Source organism: Nicotiana tomentosiformis, chromosome 7 (assembly GCF_000390325.3).
Source record: "Nicotiana tomentosiformis chromosome 7, ASM39032v3, whole genome shotgun sequence".
In the NCBI taxonomy this organism is placed as follows: Eukaryota; Viridiplantae; Streptophyta; class Magnoliopsida; order Solanales; family Solanaceae; genus Nicotiana; species Nicotiana tomentosiformis.
The window spans coordinates 39,503,001-39,519,522 of NC_090818.1; the positions used below are offsets into that span (position 1 = coordinate 39,503,001).

General features: G+C 34.4%; 2 protein-coding genes across 2 annotated transcripts; one reads left to right on the top strand and one right to left on the bottom strand.

The window, feature by feature from the left end:
- Positions 1–3,783: 3,783 nt before the first annotated feature.
- LOC117278175 (uncharacterized) lies at positions 3,784–5,888 on the bottom strand. The gene is made up of 2 exons (XM_033657616.2): positions 5,297–5,888; positions 3,784–4,708 (listed from the first exon to the last, which is right to left on the bottom strand). The coding sequence occupies exons 1-2, from the start codon at positions 5,475–5,477 to the stop codon at positions 4,368–4,370; spliced, it is 522 nt and encodes a 173-aa protein (XP_033513507.1). The 5' UTR covers positions 5,478–5,888; the 3' UTR covers positions 3,784–4,367.
- A 1,891-nt stretch (positions 5,889–7,779) lies between these two features.
- Positions 7,780–8,838, top strand: LOC104102018 (UBP1-associated protein 2C-like). The gene has a single exon (XM_009609602.4). It carries the CDS (start codon positions 7,780–7,782, stop codon positions 8,836–8,838), a length of 1,059 nt encoding a protein of 352 aa, XP_009607897.2.
- Positions 8,839–16,522: the final 7,684 nt, after the last annotated feature.

Here is a 16,522-nt window from a genome sequence, read left to right on the forward strand (position 1 = left end):
TGATATCAAAAAGTACACTCTCGGTCAAACTTTCCAAAATTTCAACTTTTGCCATTTCGAGCCAAATTCAACCACTGACCTCCAAATCACAATCCGGACGCGCTCCTAAGTTCAAAATCACCCAACGGAGCTAACAGAACCATCAAAATTCCAATCCGAGGTCAAATGCTAAAAAGTCAAACTTGGTCAACTCTCCCGATTTAAAGCTCCAACAATGAAATCCATTCTTCCAATTCGATTCCGAAATACCTGAAAATCAAAACTGACAATTTACACAAGTCAAAATACATCATACGGATCTACTCACACCCATAAACTACCAAGCGAAGTGCAAATGCTCAAAATGACTGGTCGGGTCGTTACAACTTCAACATTTAGCAAAGTAGCACATAACAAACACATATTGGGAGAGTTAGGGGGAGGAACAAGTTTGCAAAGTTTGACAGAAATTAACACTAACATGTTGAGACTTAAGAAGTCCAATTTAGGCTAAGTATACATCTTAGCATCATAAGACAAATATGTTAATTCTCATTAGAAGGCAAGGCAGCATTGAAACGCGTATTATGACAGACCAAGTAATCACTGAAGGAACAGGGAATCAAGACATACTAGAAGGCATATTAGCAAGGAAGCAAGATCATAGTTGAGGCAAAACAGAATATTTATCTTAAAATCCTAAGTGATGCTAGGGATCAAGATAGTAAGGAAACATGTTTAGAGTAAACCTTAAAGTAATGTTCCATATAGTTGTGGCAAGTACACAAAGAACAGTCAATCAGACACAAGACTCAGTACTGAATGATTCATTCAAAGTAGAGGGAGGTTTCCATAGAGTTGTAGTACTATCCAAAGCAATGTATGAAGAAATTCTATAACTAACAACATATAGTCACAACAGTCAGATTCATATCAAAATAGGCACACATTGAAGCTCAAAACTGAAATATATTCAGATGTTAGAGGTACAGAACTGATTCCAGAAGAAAATAAAGAACCAACATAAAAGTGCAGACCATAATGAAGAACACATACTAGCCTAACACAAACTAAGGACAAAGCAGTAAACTATCTCATGCATTCAATTATCATAGGATGACAAAGGAGTATTGAGCATTATCATAATAGTGCAATATCAGGAATTCACAACTAAATCATACTCATATAATTCAAACATATATAAGTATGCAGAAGGAAAGAAAGAAAATTAACATTGCAAGGGTTAAAAGCACTAACCAGTAGCAAAATTATACGAGCAAAAGAATAGTAAAGAGCTTAATAGCAAGAACCCCAGATCTCCGATGCTTCAGAGTTCACAAGAGCCTCGAGAAGGGCTCTGAACAGTGCTTGCACCGGAGGAGGTCGTTTAATGGCCTTGGCTTTCAGCCGGCCCAGAATTTAATAGTTTTACAAAATAGTCGAGTGTAACAGAGTGAGTGAGTAAGTGAAAGAGGAAAATAATGAGAATAATAGCAGTGATTGGGTTCGTCAAAGGGGATTATGGGAGGGGTTTATATAGTAGTAGAAATTGAACAAACAAACAAGAAAATATAATCAATCATACACAAAATAAGGAAAGAAGAGCATGCAGAATCGATTAGAATCAATTTAGGAGAAAATTAGGCAAACCCTAGTTTGACCGGAATCACAGACTGGCCGAAGATCTTGTTAAACCGGGCCTGTGTAATCTTGCCATAGACGTATATGGACGGAAAACCGTCCCAATATTACTGTATAGGTCCAATCCCTTTTGATTTGGGAGACTGATACTTGCCAAAATAGGGCAAGTACCAAGTAATACCATGTTTATGCAAGTAACAACGATATAATCCCAAAAAGATAAGCAAATCAGTGTAAGAATCCATGGATGGATTAGATTAGGAAAAGAACTGGAGGTGGCAACTAGGGTTTGTGAAGAGAGGAGAAGGTTCGGGAGGATTTGGGGGCGGCGGACGGGTGAACTAAGGGTTAGGGTTTGGGTGAGGTTAATTTAAAAGGAGAGGATGAATGAGGGTCGTTGATCTTGAAAGATCAACGGCCAGAATTAAAAATTTGAGCGGGGCGGGTCGTGGAGATGGGTGCCAAACGGGTTTTAGATTAATGGGTCATTTGATTTGGGCTGGGACTATTGAGCTAAGGTACTAGGCCTTTTGGTCCGAAAATTGGCTTTAAAAACTTGGGTCAGCTCTTAAGTACACTCAATTTATTAAAAATAAATTTAAAAAATGGCTAGTTAATAAATAAAAAAATATTTTTCATGCACTAAAATAATTTAAAATAATTATTTAGCATTGTAAAAATATAAAATACTATTTTAACACAAATAGTATAAATAAGGAGTCTTTGTATATGAATATAAGCTATTATTGCAAAATTAAATAAATAGCTTAAAAATGTAGACATAATTGTATGAAATGAAGTGAAAAAAAATTATGAAACATGTATGAGGATGCAAAAATAGTAATTTGGATGATTAAGTCATCACAAATAATTTAAAGGGATAATTATTGAATTTTTATGTAATTTAATGCAAGAAAAAATTAATTTGAAAGCTCTAAAATTATGGAATATTATAAAAAGTGCTCGTGTAAATCTTGTAAATTAAATAAGAAAGCATATATATATTTAAAAAAATATGAGGGCAAAATTGGGTATCAACAAACACCCCTTGCCATACTTTGTACAATCATCAAGGAATTCACAAATACTTGCAATTAGTCTTTTATTCTTATTTATCTACTTGATTGAAGATTCTTACTCTCAATTCTTGGAAGGAAGCTACAACAATCAATAAGATTTCCTTTCCTTTACTAATTGAATATTCTTATTCTTTTATATTTTTAAAAGTGAAGTAAAATTAGTTATTAGGAACCAGATTTATTTCAATATTTGCTTTCACCACAAAAACTATTTTTTGGTTAAACAATGATGCCAATGCATTAAAAGTGGGGTCCACAAATTCTGCCATTAGTCGCAGGGGTATTTTTAGTCCTAGAAATAGTGTTGTGTGCATTTTTGACCAATAGGTGGACGGAGCGTAAAAGTCATTTATCAAATGATTGGGGTATTTTTAGCCCTTTTTCGTTTTAGTCAGCCTCTACATTTTTTCTGCTTTCCTCTGTAATGCTCTCTCAGCTTGCCTTTTCTGCAGCCCACTGGGCCATTAAATTCATGAAAACCTCCCTTGTTTTTAACCTCTACGTCCCAAAATGATATAATAGAAACGCTGAACAAATTAAAGAGATTACTCTATTTATTGCAGACATCAGATGTCTAGTTGATTTAATATTAACATGCTTGGGCATATTGACAGTTCCAAATGAGGGTTCGGGAGTTCTGATAGAATCCAAAGTAGCAGAATCGAAGTTTATATAAGTGCAAATAACAAGTGTAGATTGAATTAGATATACATTTTAGAACCACACTTAAACTCAGGATTTCCAGCGTCTAAATTCTGGATCCTCAGTTGCAATTTGGCGCAAATCAATTTACCTCATTATGCAATACGGTGAATGAATACGAAACATGAACTACTCGAAATACTAATGAACATCAAAACCGTTTGATGAGATCCAAAAACAATATAAAGTTCTAGAGATATATTACAGTTACAGTATCAAATATTGCTTGATCAAAACTAAGCTCTCCTTGGAATGTTAAACTGGATAATTTCTTTAGGACTTGACAATGCATGGCTTAGCAATTCTATAAATTGATCATTTTTCATTTGTTTTTGTTAGGATCGGGAACTCGGATAGTGCGAAATATAGCCAAACAACGGTATAATGGCAATAACAAAGACAATGAAAGTTGATAACAACGACAATTAAAGTAGATACAAATTTAACGTTATTCGGTCAAAGTGACCTACGTCCACAAGCGGAGAGGGGCAATTTACTATAACAATAAGAGTACAAAAGAGAGTACAAAATTAGAGTAAATACTCTAATTAATCCCAAATACCCTAAGGAAATAACCCCACAAGATCACTCCAAAGAAAGAGTTCACACAAGTGCTTCCCAACACTAACTCTCATACAAAACACTCTTAATAAAGAAAAAAAAGGAAGAAACAAGAAATGAAGACTCAAGTCTTGTTGGTGTGTTTCCAAATGAGTAGAGAGTCCTCATTATATAGGAAGAGAAAAAAGAAATGTTTGGCCAACAATTGGCTACAACCTCTCAAAATACAAGGCCATTTATTTGGCCAACAAGGCCTTAAATAAAAGGCTCCAAATATGCCAACAAGGCTCACAAGTAAAAAGCCTAAAAATAAGGCCACCTTTTACAAATCTCCACCTTGGCCTAATTTTGGGTAATATAGTAAATTTGCTTCACCTTCTCCGCAAAAGCCCCAATGGGCATATGTCAAAATTTAATGCCATCAAAATCAGACAAGTTGTCTGATACCAAAACTGCAGTAAGGCCTATAACAATGGAGCCCAATAAAGTATACAACGAACCAGATCTGTGTGTTTTCATGATCACAAGAGCATCTTGAAAAACTTTTAAAACTCCACCTTCACTAGTGAATTTGCACCCAAGGGATTCTAAAGTGCCCAAAGATATGAGATTTTTCTTCAACTCAGGAATATATCTAATATCAGCGAGAGCTCTCACCAAATCATCGTGCATTCTGAACCGAATTGTATCTTTGCCAATAACGTTACAAGTAATATTGTTACCCAGTTGGACAACTCCACCTGCAACTGAATCATATGTAGAAAATAAGTCTCTGCTATGACACATATGATATGAACAACCGGAATCTAAAATCCACTCATTGTCTAATCTGAAACTAGTTTCAGTTGCTAAAAATATAGTTCCCTCAATCTCATCAGTTGCTACACTAGCTTCGGCGGTGTCAGTATTTTTGTGCTCATTTTTTCCTTTCTTTATGCTTTTCTTTATTTTTCAGTTTATAGCATTCAGAGATATTGTGACCAGATAGATTTAATATCCTTATAAGAGATATTATCTTTTGCATAAAGTATAATATCTCTTATATGCTTAAAAGATGGGGGTAGAGAACAAAGCAGTAACACGGCTTGATCCTCATCTTTAATTTCAGCATCTATATTACTCAAATCCATAAAAATAGAATCAAAGGTGTCAAGATGAGAGAGAATAGAGGTACCTTCACCCATTACGAATTGAATAAAGCTTCTGCTTCAGGTAAAGTTTATTTTTCACTGTTCTCTTCATATATAAGGTTTTTAATTTTTTCCATATGCTTTTAGCTGTGATTTCTATAGAAACTTCACGTAAAACCTTATTTGAGAGATTTAAAATGATACCTGCTTTTGCCCTTTTGTCTATGACTGCAAACTCCTCATCCGTCATTTTATCCGACTTCTCCTTTCCTTGTAACGCCAAGTCTAAGTCATCCTGAATTAGGATAGCTTCCATCTTTAATTGCCACATTCCGAAGTTTGCACTTCGATCAAATTTCTCAACATAGGTCTTTGTTAGAGTCATTTTGGCTATTGAAACTAACCCGGTTAGATCCGACTCTGATAACAATTTGTTAGGATCGGGAACCCGGGTAGTGCAGAATATAGCCAAACAACGGTATAATGGCAATAACAAAGACAATGGAAGTTGATAACAACGACAATTAAAGTAGATAAAGAAGACACAAATTTAACGTGGTTCAGTCAAAGTGACCTACGTCCACAAGCGGAGAGGGGCAATTTACTATAACAATAAGAGTACAAAAGATAATATAAAATTAGAGTAAATACTCTAATTAATCCCAAATACCCTAAGGGAATAACCTCACAAGATCACTCCAAAGAAAGAGTTCACACAAGTGCTTCCCAACACTAACTCTCACACAAAACACTCTTAATAAAGGAAGAAAGGAAGAAACAAGGAATGAAGACTCAAGTCTTGTTGGTGTGTTTCCAAATGATTAGAGAGTCCTTATTATATAGGAAGAGAAGAAAGAAATGCTTGGCCAACAATTGGCCACATCCTCTCAAAATACAAGGCCATTTATTTGGCCAACAAGGCCTTAAATAAAAGGCTCCAAATACGCCATCAAAGCTCACAAATAAAAAGCCTAAAAGTAAGGTCACCTTTTACATTTTTTTTTTTAATCATATGAAAAGCGTTTGCTTTTTCTAGTATATGACAAATGCTGCAATGTTGACTTCCTAGGCCTACAGCCTACTGCTGTAAGTTTTCAATTTTGTTACCAAATTTTGGTTGTTGCAGGTATACAGAATAGCTCGGATATTTTCAGAAACAGAAAATTGCCTTTGGTTCCTTACTTTATAAACCTTGGAAATGCAACAAGACAATAAGAAAGCATATCTGTCTATCTTCATTAGTTCCTTTACGCTTTGAAACTTTGAAGTTGAAAATGAATCAAAATCTTGGACTTCGTTTTACTTCAAAACAACGCCATATATACAAAATACCACATTTTATGAATTAAATTTTAAGTTGCAGATTTTTTTTCTGGAAGTTGCGTCAAAGATAATGAAGAGCAGGGGACTACATTAAGCTGTTGATGGTTCCAACAAAGGCGAGTAAATTGGACCTTCTCAAAGCCCATAAATGCATGAAAACACCCCATGTCCACCTCTACATCGAAAAGAATAAAAATAATGTGTTAAAAGAGATTCCTTAACGTCGTATATTATCGTGTATAATCAATATTTTATATACTGGCTAGAAAAATAAACGGTGATTCCGGTCGGCTATTTGTGTAAATATCTCACTTGGAGACATCTGATTTTTGATTAATTAAGTAGTTAGTTACGGCATGCTTAGGATGTAGTAATTTATGTACCTTAGCTAGTTAGCTTGTCATGCATAACTGCATAAGGGTGAATTCAAAATATGGAATTACTCAGAAGTATGAACATCAAAACCATGTGATGAAATCCAAACACAATATAAGCTCTAAAAATATTTATATTAACTATTGCTTGATCAATGTACTGTGAAAAAATACTAGGTTACACTCGTTAACAGCGTATTGCAAACCTTCTCCTTAAAAGATATAGTGAACTTCTACTTTTTTTTATTTTTTATTTTGTCTAATATCGGTTTGAGACAAACTTAAAATGGAGCGACATAGTCAAGTGATGATTCACATGATCGGAGTTTTCTAGTTCTGTCAAATTTATATATGCCAGTAAAAAAGTATAGTGAACTTCTTTTTATTTTATTTTTTATTCTGTCTAATATTGGTTTGAGACAAACTTAAATGGAGCGACATAGTCAAGTGATGATTCATAAGATCGGGCCAACTTGCTGCTGATTGAGACGTACTTATTGTTGTTGTTTTATTGCTTGATCAAAGTTTAAGTTTTCCTTGGTATGCTATATATGTATAATCTTTTTAAAATTTGACAATGCATACTTAGCAACCCTTTAAACTGAGTTTGTATTATATGCAAATTATATTTGCTTTTCTAGCATATGACTTAATGCTGCAACGTTGACGGCCTAGTACTGCTGTATGTTTTCAATTTTGTTACCAAATTTGGTTCATGCAGGTACTCAGAATAGGTCGGATAGTTTCAGAAACAGAACATCTCTTTAAAATGGAAAGTGCCCTGCAATTGGCATTTAATATCCCATCAACATTAGACACACATTGCCTTTGGTTCTTTTCTTTATAAACATCGGCAAAGCAACAGAGAAAATAAGAAGCAATCATCTGTCTACTCTTCATTAGCTCTTTAGTAGTACTTCCTTTTGACTTTGAAGGATGAGTCAAAATCTTGGATTTGGTTTTACTTCAAAACTCAAAGATCTGTTAAGAATGGTCTTCCTTAGATGTTTGCATTTCCTAAATGCAATAGAGTTATGGTTAAATGTTCGTTTGAACAAGAAAACGGAGCAAGAAATGATGAGCCTACAGAAAATGAATCAGCTTCTTACTAATGACCAACTCAACAAAATTGCTGAAGGCATCTCAGTTTTTCTTCCCGGGGTCCTAGAAAATGTACTTTCTAGTACTAAAACTAAATCCTACGAAGGATCTATTCAGCGAAAGCTCTTCGTTGGAAGTCTCGGATGTAATACTACATCCGAGACTTTGCATCGATTTTTCTCAGCCTATGGCGAAGTTGAAGAAGCTGTTGTCATTTTGGATAAATCTGGTGTAAGCAAAGAGTATGGCTTTGTCATTTTCAAGCATGTAAAGAGTGCACTAATGGCACTCAAGGAGCCATACAAGAGGATTAATGGAAAGACGACAATCACAAAGGTTGCTAATTCAGGAGCCAGAGACAGAAATGACGAGTCTTTACGTACAGTTTATGTGGCTAATGTGCCACATAACATGTTACCAGGTAGAGTGTTGGAATATTTTTCCTCTTATGGTGTAATAGAAAAGGGTCCTTTTGGTTTCAATAAAGAAACAGGAAAGTCAAGAGGTTACGCTATTTTTGTGTACAAAACACTAGAAGGGGCTAAAACAGCAATTTATGAACCTATCAAGTGGGTCGATGGACACCATTTAACGTGTGAAATGGCCATCGGGAGGACAAAGAAAAAACCCCGCGTTAGTCTTAACTCGGGGCCATTCAATTTAAATTGCCATTACCAGAATTCAAGATCAATGTTCGGTGGTGGTGGCTCGAGACCAGAGGTGTCACAAGTTGGAGTTCAGTATGCCCAGTTTCAAGGCAACAGGGACATATATGCACAGAATTGTCATTGTGGCCTAGTTTCTAATTGTAACATTCAGGTTCAGGGCTTATCACCAACAGTTATAGGTCGCAACCATATAGGCTCTGGGCTTTGTACTAAGTTGTCTCATGGCGATTACAGTCTTTGGTCCTCGGAATTTCCTAGGCATAATCCAGTATGGTTTTGATGTTTGATCTTCTTTGTCGCGATCAAGTTATCAAGGAGGAACATTCTCTTACAAGCCGGATTGTTTCTTCTAATTGCTATAGTTTGTGTTTTGCTCTCGCATTTTGCCAATAGATATGAATGAAGTAGGTTTATTTAATTAAAATGTATTAGCTAGGTAGTTTTCTTTTGGAATGCTGGGAAGAATCTTGATCAAGAAAACCTCTGCGATCAAGTACTCAAGTTTTAATTAGCATCTTATTAATCCATATTTTTAATTTTTTTTTATGGTACTAGTATTAGTCTCTTGATATATCCGGGGGTATAAAGTTGCATCACCGAGTTCATCTGAACTCAATACTTTCGACGCGGCACATTAATTTATGTGTAAAAATACACTAAAGTTGCAATAACTAATAGGTATATGAACCTATAATTTTAAAAATATAATTGGTTCAACTTTAAAAACATTAAACGTGAGACTTTAAATTTCGAATCCTCTCTCGAAAATATTTGATTACTCATGCTATTGTCTAGGACATAAAGAGAAGCAGGTCCATCTAATCCAGAAGTTGAAAAGGACCAAACATGTCGAATCTATCCCTTTTCATCAGCGGTTATGCTGAAGTGGGAGAAATAAACTAAAAAGATAATAGAAAGTTAGCAAAGCTGTCTGAATAGATAAAGGGGACAATAACCCTAAAAGCGACTTATGGCCAAAAGTGAAAGATTAGCCAACCCCTCTTTAAACATGGCTATGCTTCACCAGGTTTTGTATATGATCAGATGTGATCAGCTGAAAGTGAAAATTGAATCAACACCAGTATCACTAAATAATCATTTGTTTCATTTTAAGCCAATGAGCATGTCGATATAGTAAAAAATATTCATACCCAATGTTTAAATCAATTAATTAATATAAGAAAAATTTATTTTATACATATTTATTTCTTAATCATAATCAAATAATATGTATTTTTAGTTTTATTTTTAACTAGTACGATTTATTTAATTTGGTATAAATATTTAATGCATGTTGACGTCACAGACTTTTAACTTAATTTATCTTCTTGTAGGCCAAATTTCTTCTTTTAAATCCAAGTGTTTGATACATGAGTGCACACGTTTACAGTCATTGATTTTGACTAATGACTTGGACAACTTGCTCATCGTCAACACAATGTGGAACCACACGCCAAAACTTTCCTTAAACAGGGAATACACTTCTACAGCCTATATATCTTTTAACCATAAATATTTCCGTTATTAAAAGAGTATGCGTGTTGGCATGTGTCCCCTTTAAAAAGGTAAATTTTTTGTAAGAGATCACATAAATATTATATTAAAAATTATGTTTGAGTTATATCATAAAAATATAAGCTAATTAGTTAATTTATTAAAAAAACATGAATTGCATTCTTTTACTAATTAGTTAATTCCTCAAGTTATATGAATAAAACCTATGAAGAAGAACACTACAAATAAAATTGCATTCACAATCAAGGATAAATAACATAGCTGATAAATGGAGAAACTTTTTAATGGATAATATTAAACAAAAAATTACTTGAATACGTTTATCACGACTAAATATCAGATTTGATCAATCGATTCATTACTTGAATTATTTGGATAATAATTTAGGGGTATTTTATCTTTAAAATGCTAGTCTTGGATAATAATTTGAGATCCTGTAAATGATCACGTATCCTACAATTTACTTATGTATTTCATCTCATATAAATTATTAAAATCAGTCATGTGTTTTATCTTTATGGCTTACTTTTAGGAAGTTTTATTTGACATAAAATCCTAATATTTGAATTCCTACATATTTCAAATAAAAAAAGATTTAATAAATAATCTTTTAGTTAACTGTAAAATGTTATATATCTGAAGAATAATTAAATTACATTTTGTTCAATATGAGACCTATTTTTAAAAGATAAAAAAAGAAGATTGAACAATATTTCGATAAGGGGATTCGTGCTTTTGAGATAGTATTGATTTACAACTCCAAAATTCAGTATATTGCCAGATGCAAACCGTAAAATATTTCAAGAACAATGTTAAACTATCTTTACAATGTAAAATTTTCATGTGACGCCCAGTTTTGCGCCACCCATTGAATTTGTACCTATTTTTAAAAAATGTTTAGCTGATACCCAATTTTTGAATAATTTCAGATATATACACTTTTCTCTTCTTCTTTACTGTTATTTTCTTCTTCTTTGTGCTTAGAGTTTCTTCTTCTTTTTCTTCTTAGTTGCAAAATGAGTTTGTTAAATTTATTAGTATTTTGACAATTTGATGATTGAGATTTTTTCTTTATGATATTTGAAAGTTATGCTTCAAATTTGAGCTCATTTAGAATAAATTTGAGCATTAAATCGTGTATTGGATTGTTGAAATTCAAATAACAAGATTATGTTTCAGAACTTAAGATTCGAATTTCTGAAGTTGCATTTGAAAGGTAGAAGAACTTCAGATTTGATTTCTGAAGTTGCATTGAAAAGATCGAACTACTTCAAATTCGAATTTCTAAAGTTGCATTTGAAAGAAGGGAGCCTTGGCGTTACTGGTAAAGTTGTTGCCTTGTGACCTCTTGGTCATGGGTTCGAGCCGTGGAAACAACCTCTTGTAGAAATGCAGGGTAAGGCTGCGTACAATAGACCCTTGTGGTCCAAACCTTTTCCGACCACGCGCATAACGGGAACTTAGTGCACCGGACTGTTGTCATTCTGCATTTGAAAGATAGAAGAACTTCAGATTTGATTTTCTAAAGTTGCATTGAAGAAAATTGAATTACTTCAGATCCGAGTGGGTACACTTTGTAAATTTTTATGCAATGCGGGTATAAACTTAATGGTGGCCCCAAAAGTGGGTATATATGAAAATGCCCCATTTACTATCTGTTTTCAAGTTTAATAAAAATTTCATAGAGTACCCTATTTTATCGCCCCCGTTTAACTAGTACCCACTTTTTAAAAAAAAGGTTTAACTAGAATCCAAAGTACAAAGAACTTCGGGCCTCCTCCTCCTCCTCCTTCTTCTCAATTGTTGTGAAAGTACAGATGACAGTAAATTTACATGGTGTCTGTGAGGGGTTTTTAAGTGGTTTATGGTATTTTACAGTTGTAAGCTGTTGTGACGCTCCTCTATTTGCTACTGCTTAGAGTTTCTTCTTCCTCATCCTCTTCATTGTAAAATAAATAGATTTGTTGTTATTTTGATAAATTGATGATTGGAGTTTATTTTTTTATAATATTTGAAAGTTATGTTTCAAGGTTGAGCTCATTTGGAGTCGATTTGAATATTGAATTATGTGTTGGATTGTTGAAATTCGAAAAACAAGTTTATGTTTTTGAGTAATTTGCACTTCAGACTGAAACGTCTTAAGTGCTTGTAAAATTTAGCTGCACTTCGGTCCAATTAAGTCTTAAGTACATCTTAAGTGTAATTTTTGTACTTAAGACTAAAAAAGTCTTAGGTGAATGCAAAATAAGCCGCCGCGCTTAAGACTAAAATAGTATTAAGTGCATCTTAAGTTTACAACTTGAGACACTAATTTTTCTATCTTTAGACCTGCTAAGTCTGAAGTTTATCCAAAAAGGGATACACTTGTAATTGTTTGTGCAATATGAGTATACTTCAATAGTGACCCCAAAACTAGATATATATGCAAATGCTCCTCAACTTTAGGCTATGAGTTCAAGGCACCCGAACTTTAAGTCCAAGGAAAAAAAAAGAAAATTTTATCTCCTATAGCAAAGGTATACACCATATTTCTTATAAATCAAAATCATTTTAAAATATTATTTTCTATAGCTACCTTTTATATTTTATACCAAAATAAGTATTTATGGTATATACTACCATTGAGGCATGAAATACACTATTTATGTTTTTCCTCTTTCTTAGACAGCCGGACATACCTATTTTTAAGGTGATTGTCGTTACTGTATTCATGAATACATGGTGCGAATACATGTGAATGCATGCGCGTATAATTGAACTGCCCTGATTTTAGGCGCTTTTTACTGTTGTATTCATGAATACAGTAGCGCGAATACATGTGAATACATGCGCATACAACTGGACTACCCTGATTTTAGGCACTTTTAGTTGCTATATTCATGAATACATGGCGCGAATACATGCGCGTATGTCACGAGTCCAAATTACCTCCGTAGGATGTCGTGATGGCACCTAGTCTGTAAGGCTAGGTAAGCCTATCAATTATGCGAAAAAATACGAAATCTAAAACTGAAACTCAAATCTCAACATACGAAATAATTAAAAATTGTAATTCAAAGTAGTTACAACTCCCAAAACCCGGTAGGAATAAGTCACTAGTTTCTAAGAGAAATATTAAGTGCCTTTAAACTTCAGAGTCTAATGAAGATAAGGAGAACAACATAATAAAGATAGAGGGGGACTCCGAGGTCTGCGGACGCTGGCAGATGTACCTTGAAGTCTCCGCGTACAGACTAGCTCACTGATACCTGGTCTAGTAGGAAGTACTTGGATCTGCACAAAAAGATATGCAGAAGCGTAGTATGAGTACACCACAGCGGTACCCAGTAAGTGCCAAGCCTAATCTCGGTAGAGTAGTGACGAGGTCAGGTCAGGGCCCTACTGAAAATAATAAAAGGCAAGGCGAAAAAGTTTAATAATAATAATAATAATAATAATAATAATAATAATAATAATAATAATAATAATAATAATAATAATAATAATAATAATAATAATATTAAAAATAGAAGTGAATCGAGTAAGGAGTATGTCACAATTTAGCTGCACAGAATAAGGGTAAATAATATACCACTGAAGAAAAACAGAAAATTTACCTATTCAGGGAAAAACATAACAATCAAGGCAAGTACACCAATAGAAAAATATCAACAAGGATACTCCCGAGGTACTGCCTCGTAGTCCCAAATCATAAATAAATTCACAATATTTGTTTTCCTTATATCACTGCAGGAGCCTTCACATTAAATTTTAAAGAAATTATTTTTTCCCGAAATAGCATCCCGCGTTTTAGCCACCCTTATCACACTGCATAGCTTCTAGTAGTTCCCCTACTAGCCACGCGTATCAAGCCACCCTTATCTCACTGCATGCGTTTCAACACCCAGACCTTATACCACCACATGCGTATCAATACCACAATATATCATAATTTGCACCTCAAGTGCCCAAATATTTCAACATATCAAAATAAATCAACAACAAAATTATTTTCCACAATAAGGAGCTCACGGCTCAATCACAATGAATACAAAATCTTACAAAATGTTCGGGAGTGGATAACTCAATAAATTAATATTTCACAAATTTAACACTTTGTCTCAATACCAAAATTTTTAATGTCAAATATTTCATATAAATAATAATTCAATTCAGAAATTCAACTTTAAAATAATGAGCACAGAATAAAAGAAACAAAGTTTCAACTAAACAGGTAAAACAATTAGTAGAAAAAAGGTAAGGCAAATTTAAAATATAAAAATAGACCAATGATGATGAATATAACACGATAAAATAATTTAATTAATATGTAGCAGAGTCCTATACAATTTAAAGATATAATCTTCCACATTACCCCGTGTACACACTCGTCACCTCGCGTACACGACTTTCAATACATCTCAATTTTCATGACATTACCAATCCTAAGGGGAATTTGCCCCACACAAGGTTAGACAAGTCACTTACCTTGAACCATGTAATTTTTTACTCCGCTATGCCTTGGCCTCATGAATTGGCCTCCGAAAGCCTCGTATCTAGTCACAATTAATTCGATTTAATCAATATACATTATTGAAAATTAATTCCATACGAAAATACTAATTTTCCAATAAAATCTGAAATTTAACTCAAAAATCGCCCGTGGGGCGCACGTGTCCGAACCAGACAAAAGTTACAAAATATGAACGATCATTCAACCACGAGTCCAACCATACCAGAATTACTAAATTCCGATAATAATTCGGCCATCAAATCTTAAATTTAACCAAGAGGTTTCCAGAATTCTTCAACTTAATTCACTAATTAAATGTTAAACATTACCATAGATTCGGGTACTTTAACCAAAATTGAGTTAAGAACACTTACCCCCACCGTTTTCCTTGAAAATCTCCCGAAAATCGCCTCTCCCCGAGCTCCAAATCGCTAAAAATAGAATTTTCAGAACTTATACTCTCTGTCCGGGCATTTTTTCTTCGCGAACGCGGAAATTTTCTCGCGTTCGCGATGCACAAAATTTCACTGCCAAAAATTTCTCTTACGCGAACGCGAGGGTCCTCTCACGAACGCGATGACCAGGGATCCCAGGCCTTCGCGAACGCGACGCCTCACTCGCGAACGCGTAGGCCAACACGTGAAGTCCACCCCAGCCCTCACTCTTTTTTGTGAACGCGTCAGCTTTCTCGCGTTGGCGATGCACACTGGCCCTCAACCTTCGCGAACGCGAATAATAAATCTTCGCCTGCCTCCAATTGCCCTTCGCGAACGCGTGACTCCCATCGCGAGAGCGAAGAAGAAAATCAGACACCAGAAATATGTTGCTTCAGCCATCTTCCAAGTCCAAAAATTGATCTGTTAACCATTCGAAACTCCTCCGAGACCCCCGGGACCTCAACCAAATACACCAACAAATCCTAAAATATTATACGAACTTAGTTGAAACCTCAAATCCCATCAAACAACACTAAAACCACGAATCATACCCCAATTCAAGCTTAATGAAACTTAAGAATTTTCAACTTCTACATTCGATGACGAAACCTATCAAATCAAGTCCAATTGACCTCAAATTTTGCACACAAGTAATAAATGACATAACAGACCTATTCAAATTTTCAGAATCAAAATTTGACCCTGATATCAAAAAGTCAACTCCACGGTCAAACTTCCAAACTTAAATTTTTATTTTTAGCCATTTCAAGCCTAATTTAACTACAAACTTTCAAATAATTTTCCGGACATGCTCTTAAGTCTAAAATCACCATACGGAGCTATTGGAATCTTCAAAACTCTATTTCGGGGTCGTTTACACATAAGTCAATATTCGATCAACTTTTTCAACTTAAACTTTCAACCTTGAGACTAAGTGTCTCAATTCATTCCGAAATCTCTCCGGCCCTGAACCGACTACCCCGACAAGTGACATAACAACCATAAAGTACAAAATGAGCAGTAAATGGGGGAACGAGCTACTACTTTCAAAATGACCGACCGGGTCGTTATAGCGTACACGTGGACTGTCCTGATTTTAGCCGCTTTTTACTGTTGTATTCATGAATACAGCAGCGCGAATACATGCACGTACAGCTGGACTGTCCTAATTTTAGGCGTTTTTTGCTGCTGTATTCATGAATACATGACACAAATACATATGAATACATGCGCGTACAGCTGGATTGCCCTGATTTTTAGGCGCTTTTTGCTGATGTATTCATGAATATAGCAACGCGAATACAGTGAATACACTATCGTAACAACTTAATATTAGCTATAAGAAATAATTATGTATACGGTAGTTATAGGAAGTTAATAGTTACTGAACAATAGTGGTTTCTGAAAATTCCTTAAAAAAAAATTCAAACGAAATTTCGAAGGACCAACATATCCTATTTTGCAACCATTTTCTTATTAAACCTAAATTTCATCAACCCTTCATGAAATAAGGGGTGAAA

Bases quoted from the DNA above. Each gene is read 5' to 3' on its own strand.
- LOC104102018 (XM_009609602.4), top strand. From the start codon at position 7,780: ATGGTCTTCCTTAGATGTTTGCATTTCCTAAATGCAATAGAGTTATGG.
- LOC117278175 (XM_033657616.2), bottom strand. From the start codon at position 5,477: ATGACTCTAACAAAGACCTATGTTGAGAAATTTGATCGAAGTGCAAAC. The intron at 4,709-5,296 runs GTATCATTTTAA...CATATGATTCAG, and splicing joins AGACAAAAGGGCAAAAGCAG to TTGCAGGTGGAGTTGTCCAA.